The following is a 15,136-nucleotide window of genomic DNA, read 5'->3' as shown; positions in this document are numbered from 1 at the left end:
GTTATTTCAGCTTTAAGTAAGGATTCCTCTTATTATTTTACCAAACTTTAAAAAAAATACAGCGTTTTCAGATTCCTAAGCAGAGTTTGACCCGTGGTGAATCAGCAGTGGCTGGAAGGAGCTCACTTTGCTGTGTTACACACACACAACGATGTGTGCGAGGCTACTACACAACGGTGCGTATGGTGGGTCTACCAAATCAGCCCCTCTGCAAAGTGTTCATATAGAACATGGCCGAAAGACATCAATCACACCCAGACTATTTTGGAAGTGACAAATTGCTACCGCGTAACCAGAAGCGTCCTTTCTCAGGCTAGTAGCCACATGTAGAAAGCTTGTTGTCAACAGAAGGAGCCCAGTTTGACAAGATTTTTTTGAAAACAACGAGGACCCGTGTGTGTGGTATTAATTGAGACCGCAGACCATTGTTAAGAGTTGTATTGCTAACACAACTACAAACCGGAAAAAGTGAATATTAAGCCAACAGCAGTAGGAGGGTAAAATGGATTGGACGACAACACGCGTTTTCAAATATGAAAAATCACGGGTAGAAAACTCGCCGACAAACCCTCGTGCAGGTCAACCTGGCTGTCACACCTTTTAGTTAGGCGACTTATTAGTTACCCAACACAAGCTTAATGCTTGAGTTTTGTATTCAACGGTTTTGCGGTTTTCAGATCTTAATTATGACACCTAACATTCAACATTCATATAACACCCTCAATTCAACCTTCCTGTGTCCATGACACTGCAATGTGCAACATTTTACGAGCGCCACTCTGCGCCTCGAAGTCGGTTCATTTTACCTCCTTATCTTTGCTCAAACAACTGAATGAATATCAAATGTTAATACATCCAACTTACACATGCTATCAAAATCAACTGCTAGTAACACATCCTAGCATTTTATTTATTCTTCATGGATAAAGACAAGCGCTACGGACAAAAAGATCCAAAAGTTCCTAAACAGGAGAGATTGGAAGGAGAGGGAGATATGAAAGGACAACTGTGGTTTTGGAGTAAACTTTTACAAAGCAGTGTAATTGTAAGGCTACGGGGCATTTCACTGACGTGTGCCTGCCATGATGCGGTTACAAGGAAGAAGGACTACAACATTTGCACCTACAACACAACCATTGCAGGCTACTGAAATAGCATCGTGTGTGGCTGCTTCCCTCGTGGTGTGTGAAGGACTGAAACCGGGCCCCTGTCTTCCTCACATACCAACACCGCTTCAGCGGAAATGAACATCAATGAAACTGTTCAATATCACTTCTATCGATTTGGTAGGTTTAATTTATTATACTGTTTTTTTTGTTTAAAAATATGAAAACATTTGAGATGTGTTTTGTATGTGGATAGAAAACATATCAATGGCCTTGAAATAAACAACGCCTGTTGCTTGTTTTCTTGACTGGAGCATGCAAACTTTTTATGCAAAGTATTTATGACAGTGCAATTACCTCCCTAAAAATAGATAGATAGATAGATACTTTTTAGATACTATTGATCTCTCAAGAGGGAAATTTTGGTATCACATCAGCATGTACAGGGAAGAAAATAGAATAAAAATATACACATTATACACAATATAATAAGATAGAAATATTAAATTATTAAATTAAATTAAATAAACTAAAACTGAAACAAAAGAATAACCTTCCAAAAGAGACAATAATAATAATAATTTGTAAAAAAATAGCCCCATGCTTGACCCACACAGAGGTTAACTGCAGAAGGGCCTGGTTTGCCCCAAGTGGTTTGAACGTCTGCACGGGAAGTATCACATTTCAGAGAATTGCATAAACGTGCATACGTGGTAAAGCACTCACTGTAACGGTTGCACTGCTACAGTACCCAACCTGATGGAAAACAGCGGAGGGTTATCGTTCTCCTCCATTGCAACATAACGCTGCCCACTTCCTGCTTCCTGTCCTGTTGTCATGGCGATCGCTTCAACAGCCAAAGAGCTGCTCTTATATATATATATATATATATATATATATCTCAACAGAAACTGCAGAGTGTCCGCCTCGCTCTCCATGTGCCAACATCCCTCTTAAATGTCAGTTAGTGGGAATCGATGGATTGATGAAGAAATACAAGAACGTTGAGTGGGAGAAGAACTATGGAGGTTTAATTAATGAATTATCTGTCTCCATGCGACACATGGAACATGAAGTTCCTCACGCTGAGCCATTAAGAATAAATCGGCCAAAACCTTCCTTAATTGTAAAAAAACCCAAATCCATTACTTTTACACAATCCCTTTCTAATCAGGTTCAGAAGATCAAACGAGTGGTTTGACTGATACAATATCATCAAACTAATCTCTAATAGCACGAGGGAAACATGGCAGACGAGGTCTCTTGGCCCCGTACTCACAAACACAAAAACAAAATCTACATCCCTCATCAGTTCAATTCACACATTCCATGTGCATTTCTTTTGCTTTTTATCTCCCTGTTGGGGATTAAGATTTTGGGACATAACACGACTCGCATTCAACTCATAAAAACATGGTTCGTTTCGTCATTTATCTTGGCTGAGGAAAAACAATGAGGTTGTAAATTGCAGCTACCATAAAGTTGTTTTGGCTACAACAAGCAGCAGTAAACTCTTTCATACAGACAATCAATAATTCCTGAGGGACCAATGATCCTGTGGCACCATTGAACCCAATCTGAACAAAATACTTTGGTGTATCAAGCCGAATATGTCAGATTGTGGTCTTTCAGGAGGAAAAGGGTAAATCACTGGCTCGCGTTTAATTAGACATGACAGGAAAGTAAAGGCAACAAATACTTCATCACAAAGTGGTGGAATGCAATCCCGGTTACAGTAGAAGCAGACGTTTCCTTTTTAGGACCAATGACTCATTTTCAGTTTCAGTATTATAACTGCTGTAAATCTCCTGTGCATGCAGGTTGGGATGGATAAAACTGGATGAAATATGATGTTACGAGTAGTCTCAAAAACAACTCGATTTAGTTTTAGATCCTCACCTACGACCAGTCGGACCAGTCTGTTGCATCCAAACCAGACTTCTTTAGCAGTGATCTCCAGCTGCCTGTTGATTCCATCCTTATCTGTGTGTTTATTCTTTTTTGTCATTCATCCAAAAAGAGTCAAGAATTGAACTCTGTAGGTATGTTGCCAATTTCCCATGGCAGCTGAAACTCCTACTTTTTTTCCCCCTGTGCGCTGGTTTTCTGGCCATTTGAGTGTCAAATTGTTGAAGAGAACACTGGAGGCGGGCTGAGCATCGGCACTGCGGTGTGTCAGTACCGGCTGAGGCGCCGTCGCTCGTTGGGCGACCAAGTGCTTGGAGAAATAATTCACCTTCGAAATGCATCATCTATTCCTGGATGCAGCATTATAAGCTTGACATTTAAAAAAGTATGTGAATGATTTAATTGCACGTCAAATTGGAGTAATGGACTACCACTCACGCTAACATGTCACAATAATAAAAGGTAACACAAACCTTGCTTGGCATTCACACATTGAGTGGTGCCAAGCTCCCCGTGGTGCAGATGGTACAAAGAAAGAGAGAGAGCCAGTGGACGGAGGGAGGGAGGGAGGGAGGGGGAGAGAAGCAACAAGAGAGGTCTGTAACACGTCTCTGCCTACACTAAAGCTGCCTATTATCTAACCCTTCACACCATTAATGAGGGGAGGATGGTGTTGAGGTGGTCAGAGATGCAGAGAAAAAGACATACAGTAGATGCCAGAAAACGAGAGGCCAAGAATCCTCATGGCCGGTGTGGCGTTCTGCCGGCGGGAACACGAGGCATCATTGTGCTGAAGGAGAGATGGATCTCCCTCTCTCTCTCTCCCTCTCTCCCCCTCCAATCAGCAGCCTGACTCAACCCTGCCAGATGCTGGAGAATGACCAACCTAGAACCACAGAAGTGACTCTCTCACCATGATTACCGGGATGGGACAGAAAGTACGCAAGAGATTCGGCCTTTCGACCCGAAGGGGTCCGTTCAAACAAATGATCTCCAGCAGGTCACGTAAGTAGGTGCCACCCCGATACAATGGAGCTAAATGGAATTTCACTCGTGTTGCCAATAGCAACAGCGGTTAGAATAATGATTGATGAATATTGATTTGTGAATCACTTGACGGTGGCACACGGAGTAGAGAGGGTGCGCTGGTTCGAAACCCACGGCTGCTCCACGTCGCATGTCAAAGTGTCCCTGAGCGAGACACCGAACTCAGCCCACTGCTCCCATTGTGTGGGACGGGTTAAATGCAGAGAACAATTTCCTGTGTGTGTAAAATAATACTGAAAATGTCTTCTTCTTCTTTTTCTTCTTCCTCTTCGTGAGCACCATAAATCAAAATATAACTTTGGGTTAGTTTGAAGAAATCATTTACAGTTTTCCTTAAAATTCCTTGAGCTGATCTTGAACTTGGACCTCACAGGACACGCGTGTATCAGGTAGCAATCACAGATGCAGGTGCATCAAGATGGAGAGATATTGCTGTGCCATTTGACACCCATCTAATAAACTCACATCTATTTTTGCATCTCACGGACATCCTTTGTCCTCGACGGTCCGTCTTCTTTGGGAAACCAGTGGTGTCAATAGAACTTCCCCTCGATTCAAAACCTGTGAGGGATCACTGAGTATGTCAACCCACACCCCCTCCCAGTACTCGCTACAAAGAGTGTTTAAAACACTGCGTTTCCACCACGCGGTATACCAGCCTGTAGTCCACATCTGCAACACACTCACAGTGTACAACATCTGCAGGCCGGGCTAGAAATAGTTCTTAGTTCATACTTCCTGAGTTAAGCGTTGCAAAAAGGCTCTGGCCACATAAATGTCTGTGTAGTGGAGTGAAATTCTCACACCCTCAAGATTAATGATTGATATGTACCACGGAGCAAGATGGAACCCCATGGTACGGGTCGATACCAACAAACACACACGCACACACACACTTCGGGCAGGAAAAACACAACCAGAGTTTGTGTGTGTGTGTGTGTGTGTGTGTGTGTGTGTGTGTGTGTGTGCTGGCACCAATACTTAGAAAAAGGTTTAAGGTCATCCTTGTGTTACTGCCTGTGGCTCTGGAAGACCTGTGAATGCTAGAGGTCAGTATGCTAGCATGTGTGTGTTCAGCTGCAGAGACAACAGGAGAAAAGACACAAGACAGGAGAGTGGAATGGGGGGGGGCAGAGAAAGAAAAGCAAAATCTCTCCAGTGTTCAGTGACATTCCAGCTGCAGCAACGAAATGCAACAACAGGGTGTAAGAAGAGGTCAATAGGACAGTACACACACACACGCATTGTGCAGCATTACACACAACTTGATCCGGTATTGCGTGAATGAAAGATGCTCCTCCATCAGCTGGAGGACCAAGGAACCCATCTGCGCACCGCTGCACCTCGCCACGTTGAGTACAGATCTGCTGCAGGCGCACGGCCAACTCAAACACGCCACATCCTCCTGCACAATCTCACCCACGCCCCCCCCCCAACACACACACACACACACACACACACACACACACACACACACACACACACACACACAAGCAGGGCTGCAGAGAGTAACACGGACCCAAATAGAACCAGACATAGAGACAAGCGGAGGGGAGGGGGGGGGCATCACCAACCTGCTCTCTGTGCGGGCGCGACGCCCACATGGCGGGTGGTGAGGTCGGTCCGCCGGGCTTCACTGACGGGACGCGACGCTAAGAGGAAAACTCCAACACGCGCGCAGACGCACACACACGCGCGCGGCACCAGCTCTACTTCTGCTCGGGAACTCGGGAACTATCGCTGAGAAAAACTCTCAGGGAGACAGTCCAAACTCCTCGGGGAGGGAGGGGACTGTGAAAACTCTGGACCAATCACAGCAGCGGCTTCCTCCCACGGACCTCTGCTATTGGATAGCGGGGGAAAGGGGCTTCTGGACAGTCGGCGGAGTAGGAGGAGGAGTCCTCTTAGGAGAAAATACTTCCACTGGCTCTGTCTACTCATCATTCCACCACACGCACTTCCTTTCTCTGTTTTATTGTCTTACCCGATACTCTCTCTCTCTCTCTCTCTCTCTCTCTCTCTCTCTCTCTCTCCATATATACATGTATGTTTATTGATCTGCATAAATGACAAATTCACCACAAAAAGTAATCAGAAACTAGTTGTAGTTTTGCATAATGTGTTACCGGCCAAAAGAGCATGCACCCTCGTACCACATACAGTGCAAAACTTAACATTAGTTTGGCATAAATGGGAACTCACACATGTGCACATCCAAAGGTGCATGCGCAAATTCAAACCACATCTCTTCTTCCATCGTGTGGAGGAGGAGATGCACTGCATCCCTCACAGTCCAAACACACCGACTCTCACACGACAGGGACTTCACCCTGTACTCCCACTCCCACACCCTGGAAGCATCATTTAGACAAAGAGGCCACACAAATCCATCCCAGTATAGCCCAGTTATCCCAGTTATATTACACCAGGAAATAAAACCATATAATAATATATACCCGGCCGAAAATGTATCACAGGACACCATGGGTGACCATGACACAGTTTACCGCCATAAAGAGCCCAAACAGAGAAAGCACTCCTGACACTTACAGTAAATGCAGCCGTGACATTACAGTGATAATACCTAATACTGCTGTTTTTACATCACGTTGTCCCAGAAACAGTCCAATTTTGCCATTTTGTCTGAGTAAACAGTTGCTATTTCAGCGTGTTGTTTGGCTATTATCATCATTACCACACTTGATAGGAGCGCAAGCCCACAGAAATGATTACACAAGATCACACCATATAGATGTCCGAACTATACACAAACACACACAAACACACAGTACAGTCAGGACACACATGTTGTATGACCCCGGTTAAATACATACCAGATGTGATGAAGAGGTTTCACGACTGCGGTGAAAGACTCAAGTGTCCAGCTCAGGTGATCTCTCTTGTCTCCCTCTCTTTTTATCTCACTCTTTCTCTCCCTCTCGCATCATGATTCAGTGGTCATAAACGTAATGTTATCTGCTAGAAAACCCAGTGCAAAGGTCAGACGGATACAAATATTTGAACCATCACCATAGCTTCAGAGCGGTAACGGTGAAATTGGTCGGTCGCTTCACTGGTTCGGCCACAGACATTAAGAATATAGGAAACAACAATGTTTGCCAAGCATTGTTGTCTTAACAGTCTTAAACACATTATTTTTTTTCACAGTTGACTTTGTGGAGACAACATGGTGCTCCTTCTGGACCCGCCCTGTCAAAGCCATAAATGCAGGTGTGTTAACATACCGTTATGAATGTGTCACCATGAAGTGAGAAATTCAATAAAAGCATGCGAGTGTGCCAACCAATCAAGTTTGATATGCCACAGCTATCAAAATGAAGATGAAACGCAGCATAGATTTTGTCCTGTGACTATAGATTTAGCAGAATCACTTACGGCTGTTTGGACTCTTGTAAATGTCCAGGATTCAATGTTTTTATGATATCTTTAAATCTTGTTTTATCATCAACATATTCAAGTCAAAAAAACACATTCCCTGCCACTCCGTATCTTTGACACTTTCTTGTAGTGCTTTAACGTCCTCACTGAGAAAAAAAAGTAGTGGAAATTATTTCTTTGCATTTTTACTTTCCGGGCAATAATAACAGTATCTTATCTTTTTTATAACCACAAGGTTAAGTTATAGGGCAGGGGTGTCAATCTCATTTTAGGTTTGGGCCAGATACCGAGACGATTTACGTACAGCCTTGTTAAGTTATTCTGTTTGTTTGAAAGGCTTCAAGCTTCAAACCCTTTTCCTCAACTGCTGGCAGTAAACATTCAACAGGACTAATCTGGCTGACAGGTGGACTTTTCACCACATTGTGAACCTTGTTCCCCCTTAAGAGCCATGTTGTCCTTTGCTGTGAGCTTACTGGAGCTTTAAATGTATTCTGGTCCTCAGACTGATCACAATGCCATCAAAGTCCTTGTGGCAATGTAATTAGATTTGATCGGTGCAGTGCAGATCTGAAAATTGAAGCATACACGGTTTAACCCCGGCAAGCTGACACTGAATGTCAAATGATAAACCAAAAAGGCTCTTTTAAAAAGCATTATTTGAATATGCAGCAAATCATTTTAAGGAGAATAAGTTGGATAGGATCTTATTTCACACAGATTTTAATAACCCCGTTGAAGGATCAGCTGCAGAGTCAGACTTTTGGAGTTGTTGGTCATTTTTTAATTATTTTTCAATGACAAACTCCCATTTGGAAGAGTTTGTGAAAAGGTTACCCCCTCATTCCCCTTATGCTCTCTGCACTAAAGCTCCTGTAGGTGGCGTTGCAGCCCCTGGGCTGACTGAGGAGCCCCACATCACCCTCCCTTGAGCGGCACCACTGCACCTGCACATGATGTTCGGCACACTGGGAGTCAGGATGCGCACACTGGATACGCACCGTCACTAGAGGAGCACATATGGAAAAAAACAGGATATATTTTTTTTTAATTGTTAACTACTTTATTCGACTTAATCCGTTGTGGTTTCACTTGCCATGATGTGGAGGGTGAGTCGTTCCACCCTGGTGCTTGTGACTTTTATAAAAGTCTCTCCGTTCCGCCGCACAATATTTGTCTTTACTGTGATTGTCGTTCATCCGTTTGCGTTTGGCCAAGTTTGAGCTGCGGTGGCCATTTCCAGGACAGATGTTGACCACTGCTGCAGCATCATTGCGACCTCGGCTCTGACTCACCATGACATGCTGCCCGGGCACTCGTCCCCTGATCAACTGTTTCGTTTTTTTCTAAAGCGCAAACAGAGACGCGTCGTTGGTGATGGGAACTCTTTGGGACTCTTTGGCAAATGAAGGACGCTCCTGTTTTATTTCTTTCACAGCCCGCTGCTCATGTTGTCTCTTAGTGACCGAAAGGACACAGGACATAACTTTTCATCAAGTTATTTTTTTTAATATATACATATTTGGATAACAGATATTTCATTTTTCTACTGCGTCTCGTTCGATTGGAATAAACCAACCCGCGTTCATTTCGGTAGGTGATGTCTAACTCACAAATGTCCACCATGTAATTGTATTTTCGTTTTTTTTGAGGGGGGGGCTTCTTCTGAACAAGTAGCCTATTTTCAATACAAAACACGGTTTGACCACTTTAGATTGCGTATTGCAAATGAAGAAGATAACTCGGATCGAACTAAATACCTTCCTATTTTCGCAGGACGCTGACTGAGGAATCTCAGAAGGTCCCTGCACGAGTTATTTCAGCTTCATTGCAAACAAGGTTTCCTAAAGGTGAAACGCAGATTTTACGCACGGCGGCCAACATTTCCCGCCCCCTTCCTCAGCCGACGATGGACGAAAAGCGCTGCGCAAAGTGCCGTGAGAGAACTTAGATCTAGGGTGCGTTTAGCCGCCTGGGCCAAGCACGGCCCCGTGAACGTACCCGCGCGACGACAGCATGCCCTCTTGGCCCAACCTGTCGGAGTGCCTCCCCCTTAATTGCAGCTGGGAGGAGACCCACAACGCCACGAGGATCAATGACTTTGGCGTGCCTCCTCTGAACTACTACTCAATTCCTCTCCTCACGGTCATCACTGTCGCCTGCGCTATGCTGTTTCCAGTCGGGGTGACCGGGAATGTCATGACCATTTTGGTGGTTAGTAAGTACCGGGACATGCGCACTACTACCAACCTGTACCTGTGTAGCATGGCCGTGTCAGACCTGCTCATCTTCCTCTGCATGCCACTGGACCTCTACCGGCTGTGGAGGTACAGGCCCTGGCGTCTAGGGGCCGTGCTCTGTAAGCTCTTTCTGTTCGTGTCAGAGTCATCCACCTACTCCACCATCCTGAGCATCACCGCACTGTCAGTGGAGCGCTACCTGGCGATCTGTTTCCCCCTGCGGGCCAAGGCCCTGGTCACCAAAAGACGCGTGCGTGCTCTCATTCTCATACTGTGGACGGTGGCGTTATTCAGCGCCGGGCCCGTGTTTATCATGGTGGGAGTGGAGCGTGACAGCGTGTGGTCAAACTTGGGCTCAGGAATGAATTATACTGATTTCTCCCTGGAAAACACCCGGGAGTGTAAGATTACGCACTACGCAGTGGTGTCGGGCCTGGTGGAGGCCATGGTGTGGTTGAACTCCGTTTTCTTCTTCATCCCGGTGTTCTGCCTCACAGTGGTTTACAGCCTCATAGGCCGTCGGCTGTGGCAGAGAAACAGAGAGACGAGCATCAGCTCCCGAGTGTCTCACCGGGACAAAAGCAACAGGCAGACCATCAAGATGCTCGGTGAGTGAGCGCAGCGCGCGCAATTACGCACGTTAAATAGGACAATAACTTTCACCACTAGATTAAAACTGATTTCTACATTGAATACAGTTCCAATCCCCCCCCCCCCCCCCCCCCCCTTACACACACACACACACAAAAATACACACCATTGTGCTAACTTCCCTCCCTCTCCTCCTGCAGTGGTGGTGGTGGTGGCCTTCGTGCTGTGCTGGTTGCCGTTCCACGTGGGTCGCTACGTGCAATTTCGATCTCTGGACAATCCGTCCCCGCTGCTGTCTGTGTTGTCCGAATACTGCCAGTTGGTGTCCGTGGTCCTCTTCTACCTTAGTGCCGCCATCAACCCCATCCTCTATAACACCATGTCCTGGAAATACCGGGGCGCGGCGGCGCGCCTCTTCGGGATGGCCGACAATCAGCCGCCACGAGGCCGCACGGCCAGCAGCATGAAGGGAGACGGCTCCAACGGCTGGACGGAATCCACAGTCAGCTTCTAAATGTAGGACTGTCAAGGGGGGTGGATGTTATGTTAAAAGCGAACTGTCATGAGTTGATAACACTGAGCTAAGATCCGTTACTTATTTCGGCCAGGGCGAGTTATGTGTGAGCGAGCCTTGGCCACAAAAAAGGAGAGAAGAAAAGCGTGAGCAACAACAACAACAACAAAAACAACAATAATCCACCACCCACTCTGTCTACATGCGTCGATAGAACTTTTTTTCTTGTTGGATTATTTCAGCAACTGCCCGCTTTTTCATTCAACAGCACAGTCTGCAGCATTTCAAATGCACGACCTGAGGGCGGCGCATGCGCGAATACACCCATATAGATATAAAATACATTTAACTGCCTTATAATGTATTCATACTCTGGATGACAAAGAAACCACTGTAGAACTTGTGGCACTCCTCTGTACTCCTTCAGAGAGGGACAGCAGTGCAGTGTGTGCGTGTGTCTGTTTGTGTGTGCGTGTGTTTCTGAAAGAGAAAAAGAACTAAGTAACATTTGCACGTGTGTTAGTGATTACCTGTAAATGATTAAAGAGGGTGTGAAGATTTCCCCTTTATTCATTTGAACCTTCTGAAGGCTTTGTGTCTTGTAAATGAAGTCCAAGCTGTGATGATGCTGCCAAGAAGAGCACGAGCGTTGCGGTAGAGTTCCTGTAGCTTTGTGCTGCACAGAATGGGGGTTACGTTTGGATTTTGGCTCATGGGAGCCACAGAGAAAGATGATTCTGAGATAATTTACAGAATTCATGATTCTGTCTGTTGTTTTACAATTATACTTAATTCTTGGTAAATGATCAAAATCCCTCAAGCCGCAGGTTGTTGCTACTAACAAGGGGAGGGTTTTTATAAGGTATCTTTAGATGAAGTATCAGTTTGTGCATTAGATGAAGAAAAGTTATTGGTGACACTGTAAAAAATAATCATAGTTTGAGTGGACATAAATGCCTCAATGTTATGAATCTTTTGAGCTGTGCACCATTCAAATATTGTTCATTTCAGCCATCTCAGGTGTGCTGTTGTCTGCTAGCTTTGTGCATCACAAGGCCTTTTCTGTTCATTGCAGTCAGGATCCAATCATAAAACACGCGTAGCACGTTTGGCTGATTTGGCAAGCTTTCCTATGCTTCTTGAAGCCATGTTCAACTCCGGTATGTGATGGAAACTGTTGGGGAGGTGAAGCTATTTCTTAATTTCTCACCAATCAAACCTTCATAAAAGTACAACAGTCAACCTGAAGTATTAGCTGTCCTGTGGATTCTTCTGTTGCATGAACATGTTCGGTGTGATTAAATCAAAAAGGCTCGATGTAATTTGTGTCTCACTTGTCTTGTTTATTGATTTGCCAAAAGCTAGACTTTGAATTGTTTCAAATAAAATATTGCATTGATGCCCAGTAGAAATATTTTTCATGGGTAACTTTATTGTGCATGATGATGTTTAAACCAAAATAGAACCACTCAAATATGCCAAAGTTGCCAACCTATACAATGCTATTCTACAAGAATATTTTTTTTAAATATTGTTTTCTTGTAATGTGTTTATGATGGGAAAATATATATATATATATAATATAATAATATATTATATATATATATATATATATATATATATATATATAAAATATAATTTTGTAAAGTCTAACAATCACCTTTACGGAGGACGAGGATGAGTGAACTATCTACAAGGGATTTTTTGTGTGCTTGCTATAACTTGTAAATAGACGCCTTGTATTATTATAGAGTCAATGTTTTACACTCAGATGGTTTTAGCAGTTCAAATCACCGCAGCAGCCTCCACTAATCTGCACTGGATTTCACAATATGGCCTCCGGGCGCTAAAGAATGTATCTCTGTTTAAAAGAAATGTTTCTGACTGTACATACTGATATTATGACATACTATTTATCAATCTAAAGTTGAATTAAAACAGTAAAAGTTAATTCATATTTTCTTTTCTTTTTTGAAGATGTCTGTAACATCTACTGGGTAATGTACATGTCAATGATGAAGTGTTGTAAAAGTAAACAGAAAAACTCACTTTCTCTTTGTTTTTTCTCTTTTTTTATTTATATTTGTATTCTTCTGGTATGTATCCAGTATGCATGTGGTGCACGTTGCAAACCAAGAAGTAAGTTGGGAAATAAACAAACTCCTTACCATTAATCCTCCATGCAAAATAGACATCATTGAAGTAAAAACCACACCGCTGCCTGCTGCACCTGACTAGCTGGATTGAAGTGGTCTTGTGCTCAGGAAGGTTCCTGAGTGAAATGACCCAGAAGTAGTGTAAGTGGCTGCCATGAAAAGAGATGTCTGAATTCTCTAATGCTCCTTTAGCAAAGGATCCTCTGGACCATCCCTTACAAAAGGAAGGGAGATAATTCCGTACCACAATGTTCATTCGGCCGTTGAACATTGTAAACATCATGACCGAGACACGCAGGTCATGCAAGTAACCATTAGCATAACATTTACATTGCAACCTTGTTTATAAAGGAATACTTTGAATGACTCAGCACTGTAACAACACATGGACGAAGGCACCTAAGAGGCTTCTTTGTAGTCCATCTTTGGAGAAATGTAGTCTTGCCACTGCACACCGACGTCACTAACATGCGTCTCCCGTCGCATCAGAACCATGTAGCTTAGTGAAAGCACGGTCGGATTCCCTGAACAGCGCGGTGGTCTTTTCCTGACTCCTCATGAATTCTCCTAACCATCTTTCCTTAACATTTTCCACAGAGGTCAAGGAAAAGTTAGGAGGTAATCTTTTTTACTTTGGAATCCAGCCTCTTCATTTTTTACATATGTTCCTGCTATACTCCATTATGTAAATTACGTAAGGGAATAACACCACTCAGTTGACTGCAAGCTTAACACAGAGACACAGCAGTTTGATCTCTATCATCCGCGCTGGCGTCGTACTTTGGGCGAAACAAGGCTCTGCCCCCCCACCACCTAAGACACCTTCAAAGACAGCAGCCGCTGTCCTCAGGTGCCAAAGAACCCAAAGGTTCCCTCATTGATCAACATCGGTTACCTCGTAGAACACATGAAGCATCTTCAAAAAAGAAGCATCTAAAACGGTTGTAGAAAACCTCAAAAGTAAATGACGATTTCAATTAATTATATAAAAAGTGACTCGTAGAAGATGGTTGGTGGGTGAATGATTGGTGAGTAGAGGGAGGAGTGGGAAAGAACAGGAAAGAGGGGGCTTTCTATTCAAAACAATTGTGCGATTCAAATGGATAATAAAACAAAAGATGACAGAAGGGAGGTTTAATCAATGAGTCAGACATAATGAGGGTTTATTTAGGTGTGGGCTGTGCAGTAGTGGGTGAATGAATGAGACAAAGAGGGGGAGGTTTGGACTGAATAGGAGTTCACATCTCTCTCAATCTGTATCAGCGTGTGCCTGTAGTGTAAATTATACTGTTACGTATTCACTTGATTTGGTAAACAAGCGGGTCGAGGCTAGGACTGCTTATTTCCAATTTTCCAGTTTCCAAGCCAGTTTCGCAACACGGACTTGTGCAACTTGCAATCGCACCCTGAAGGGAGCTGAAATTAATTTGGTGCCTTGATTTAGCAAAGTGTCGGCCGTCTTTAGAGCAACCTTCTGATGGTGACAAAACATCCTGCGGTAAGCATCATGAAAACGTTTACATGATGCTTAGTACATTTAACATGTTCCTTATCTACATTTGGTGTAATTAGGTGAACAGGTATCGACTTTGTGGCCCTGGTGATGTAGCTTGATTATTAACAGATCGTGAGGTGAGGTTCTAGGTCTCATCCGGAAGGGTAGAAGGCCAAGAATTCCAGCATGTCCGTCCAAATTTCCATTGAAATCCATCTACACAAAACATTTTAGCTAAAAGGCCAAATGCTCACCTCATGGTGGGGCTAGAGGAAAAGCTAAAGGATCCCCAAAGTCATCAGGCTTCATCGTCTTGGAACCATGAATTTCACAAGACCACCAAAAGTTGGCCAGATAGTTCAGTTTGAACTAAAGTAAAGTGACGCGTTGTTTGTTTGTCGTGGTGTTGCGATGATTCTTTGCTGAGAGGAGATGGACGCTGCACGGTTGTCTTTTGCTCTAGTCCGTCATCCATCAAGCTGTTGTCCTTCTGCGATCAGACTTTCCATTATGAATATAATTTACCATATAAAGTCACTTAAATTGGGCTTTTGGCCAGTAATTCCCGCGTTACCAAAACCCTGATTGCTTGGCCCTCCAGTATTACTCATTCCACGTTGTACTGTGAGGTAGAGCGAGTTACCGCGTGGCCGCTGCTTACACTGCACTTCTCAACAACA

The 15,136-nt window shown here is 44.0% G+C and overlaps 2 protein-coding genes across 2 annotated transcripts in view; one reads left to right on the top strand and one right to left on the bottom strand.

Annotated features, from left to right (window-relative positions):
- pld1a (phospholipase D1a) overlaps window positions 1-5,882 on the bottom strand; it is a 28,316-nt gene extending 22,434 nt beyond the window's left edge. Inside the window, exon 1 of the mRNA XM_040200560.2 lies at window positions 5,636-5,882. The gene's annotated coding sequence lies outside the window, so the exon portion shown is untranslated. The remainder of the gene's footprint in view (window positions 1-5,635) is intronic.
- Window positions 5,883-9,143: 3,261 nt separating this feature from the next.
- On the top strand, window positions 9,144-12,358 carry ghsra (growth hormone secretagogue receptor a). Its single transcript, XM_040200530.2, has 2 exons — window positions 9,144-10,308; window positions 10,492-12,358. Exons 1-2 carry the CDS (start codon window positions 9,477-9,479, stop codon window positions 10,803-10,805), a joined length of 1,146 nt encoding a protein of 381 aa, XP_040056464.1. The 5' UTR covers window positions 9,144-9,476; the 3' UTR covers window positions 10,806-12,358.
- The last annotated feature ends 2,778 nt before the right edge of the window (window positions 12,359-15,136 follow it).

The sequence above is a fragment of the Gasterosteus aculeatus genome, chromosome 15 (genome assembly GCF_964276395.1).
Source record: "Gasterosteus aculeatus chromosome 15, fGasAcu3.hap1.1, whole genome shotgun sequence".
NCBI classification, from domain to species: Eukaryota; Metazoa; Chordata; class Actinopteri; order Perciformes; family Gasterosteidae; genus Gasterosteus; species Gasterosteus aculeatus.
The sequence above is the reverse complement of the archived record's forward strand: the minus strand, read 5'-3'. Positions and strand labels throughout refer to the sequence as shown.